The 2,829-nt window shown below is 39.8% G+C and overlaps 1 protein-coding gene across 1 annotated transcript; it reads right to left on the bottom strand.

Annotated features, from left to right (window-relative positions):
- Positions 1 to 315: 315 nt before the first annotated feature.
- LOC107571457 (forkhead box protein H1-like) lies at positions 316 to 2,286 on the bottom strand. Its single transcript, XM_016257780.1, has 3 exons — positions 2,132 to 2,286; positions 959 to 1,054; positions 316 to 879 (listed from the first exon to the last, which is right to left on the bottom strand). Exons 1-3 carry the CDS (start codon positions 2,261 to 2,263, stop codon positions 316 to 318), a joined length of 792 nt encoding a protein of 263 aa, XP_016113266.1. The 5' UTR covers positions 2,264 to 2,286.
- Between the last annotated feature and the right edge of the window lie 543 nt (positions 2,287 to 2,829).

Raw genomic sequence — 2,829 nt, 5'->3', positions numbered from 1 at the left:
AAAAAAAAATCTCATTTTGACTGAAGCCTGTATCTGCATGCATATTGACTGCTGGAAGCTGGAGGTCAATAAATTTTATTTGAATCATCTTGACTTTGTGTCTGAATGGAATAAATTATTGGGTTTTAATTTTATCCTGAACCATAAATGCCTATACTTTAAAACAACAACAACAACATGTAATCTGCTCACCCACACATCGTGATTTATTTGGCAAATAAGCAGTTGTCAGATATTTTCAACAATGCCGAGGAAATCAGTAAGATGTATAGAAATATATACACTAAGAAAAGTATGTGTATGTTAAGTGCCGTTTTACATGTAGGCCCAGGACACAGCATTTGAGGTGAACTGCCTAATGCTCTCAGGTGCTGTACAATAGGACAGTTCAGAGACTGAGTGCATCCTCTTGGAGGGTCCACCGGAGGTACTGCATCCATCATTCATTTGGCCCAAACTGTAAGTAGGAAAAGAAAAGTGTGAAAATGATCCACTGAAATCAGTCTGATTGGGCCAGTCCCATGTTTTCCTCTTGCACGCCAAACCGCGGTCTCCATTTGCGAGGCCCACAAACGAGTTTTCCAGGCTCCTTGTTGCACAAAGTACCGGTCTGTGCCTCACGGGCGCGCTGCTTTCCCGCTGCAAAAGTGACTCTATGGAAAACGGGCTGGTAAACTTCTTTTCTGCCTCAGGGCGTTTGAAGGTCGACTTGTTATCCGTTGCATTCTTCACAGAGGGAATTTCCATGCTTTCACAGAAGTCAGGGAAAACATTGCGCAAACCACTGAAGTGTCGCCTCAGTATCTTTGGAGTGATTTTACTATCATCCACTTTCCAAAAGTTGCGTTTCGCATTTGGACACTCTGGATTTATAGGCACCTGTAAATATGAAGGCAAAACATCATTATAAAAGTAGCTATTAATAACAACACGAAGACGAGGAAGAAGAATTACGTACCTTTACAAAACAGTTGTTTGCTGATAAACAGACTCTGATATTATTTTCAAGGCCTTTTCTGTCGCCATCCACAAATATCGTCACCGCATTCATTAACTGATGGGGGAAACAAAGTTACAGTCAAACCAAAATATTGAAATAGCCTAGACTACATGTTTCTGTAATTGCTTTATTTAAAACATGATGAAATACATTAATGTTAAATAAATGTTTGCATCCAATTAGAAAAAACAGGAAACAATAACTCCGCCAAAAATATAGTAGGCCCTGCCCTGTTGATAAAACCAGTATATGCTGGTTAGGTATGTTTTGATGCTGGGATGCTGGTTTAAGCTGGTCCTTTGCTGGTTTATGCTGGTCATGTGCTGGCAAAGGACCAGTATAAACCAGCAAAATGACCAGCATAAACCAGCAAAGGACCAGCAGAAACCAGCAAAAGGACCAGCATAAACCAGCAAAGGACCAGCATAAACCAGCATAACCAAGCAAATGACCAGCATAAACCAGCAAATGACTAGCATAAACCAGCAAATGACCAGCATAAACCCGCAAAGGACCAGCATAAACCAGCAAAGGACCAGCATAAACCAGCATAACCAAGCAAATGACCAGCATAAACCAGCAAATGACTAGCATAAACCAGCAAATGACCAGCATAAACCCGCAAAGGACCAGCATAAACCAGCAAAGGACCAGCATAAACCAGCATAACCAAGCAAATGACCAGCATAAACCAGCAAATGACTAGCATAAACCAGCAAATGACCAGCATAAACCCGCAAAGGACCAGCATAAACCAGCAAAGGACCAGCATAAACCAGCATAACCAAGCAAATGACCAGCATAAACCAGCAAATGACTAGCATAAACCAGCAAATGACCAGCATAAACCCGCAAAGGACCAGCATAAACCAGCAAAGGACCAGCATAAACCAGCATAACCAAGCAAATGACCAGCATAAACCAGCAAATGACTAGCATAAACCAGCAAATGACCAGCATAAACCCGCAAAGGACCAGCATAAACCAGCAAAGGACCAGCATAAACCAGCAAAGGACCAGCATAAACCAGCAAAGGACCAGCTTAAACCAGCATCCCAGCATCAAAACATACCTAACCAGCATATGCTGTTTTTTCAACAGGGTGACTGAATGCATTAAATGTAAACTTACCTCGTGAAACATTAATTTCTTCTGAGGTGCGTTTTGAATGACATAAGCGATCAGACCCAGGTAGGTCATTTTCTGTTTGGAGTATTTCTTGTATTTTCTCCTGACCAGCATGTCTGGATGCTCTCTCTGCATCTCTGAGAAGAGCTGAAGCGATGGTGAGGGTCTGTTGTGTAGTTTGTGGCCTATATATGAAGCACATCGGCCATTGAGGATGTATGGACGTTCCTCATTAATGTCTCTTTTACATAATTGATGGAGGTGTTAACATGTGGGCGGACATGCCTGGACCACCACAGTCTATTGGCTATAAATGTTTTTAAATTGTAACATGCACAAGTCTGAAATAAATAGTTTGAAGATACGAATAAATATATGTGAAAATAAACTCAATTTAATCTCAAACAAACACACACGTTTACTAAATAATTACATTGTATCATGTAATCGTTTCAATATTATTTGACAAAGGAAACAAACAAATGATTAATTTATTAAACAATCATGTTATATGTAGCCCAATCATTTGTAGTTGAAATAAATAAATAGGTGGGTAAAAATAAACCAGATCATAACCACAATATTTTACTATCATCTACTTTCCAAAAATTGCATTGTGCATTTGTTCACTCTGGATTTAGGCACCTGTAAATATGAAGGAGACATTCTTATTAAAAAGCCAGGAAGAAGAAGAATACAAA

Source organism: Sinocyclocheilus grahami, unplaced genomic scaffold (assembly GCF_001515645.1).
Source record: "Sinocyclocheilus grahami isolate Dianchi unplaced genomic scaffold, SAMN03320097.WGS_v1.1 scaffold1597.1, whole genome shotgun sequence".
Lineage (NCBI taxonomy): Eukaryota > Metazoa > Chordata > Actinopteri > Cypriniformes > Cyprinidae > Sinocyclocheilus > Sinocyclocheilus grahami.
The sequence above is the reverse complement of the archived record's forward strand: the minus strand, read 5'-3'. Positions and strand labels throughout refer to the sequence as shown.

Excerpts from the sequence above, each read along its gene's own strand:
- LOC107571457 (XM_016257780.1), bottom strand. The coding sequence starts at position 2,263 with ATGCAGAGAGAGCATCCAGACATGCTGGTCAGGAGAAAATACAAGAAA. Across the intron at positions 1,055-2,131 it reads AGAAATTAATGTTTCACGAG|TTAATGAATGCGGTGACGAT; the intron begins GTAAGTTTACAT and ends TTCCCCCATCAG. Across the intron at positions 880-958 it reads CAAACAACTGTTTTGTAAAG|GTGCCTATAAATCCAGAGTG; the intron begins GTACGTAATTCT and ends TCATATTTACAG.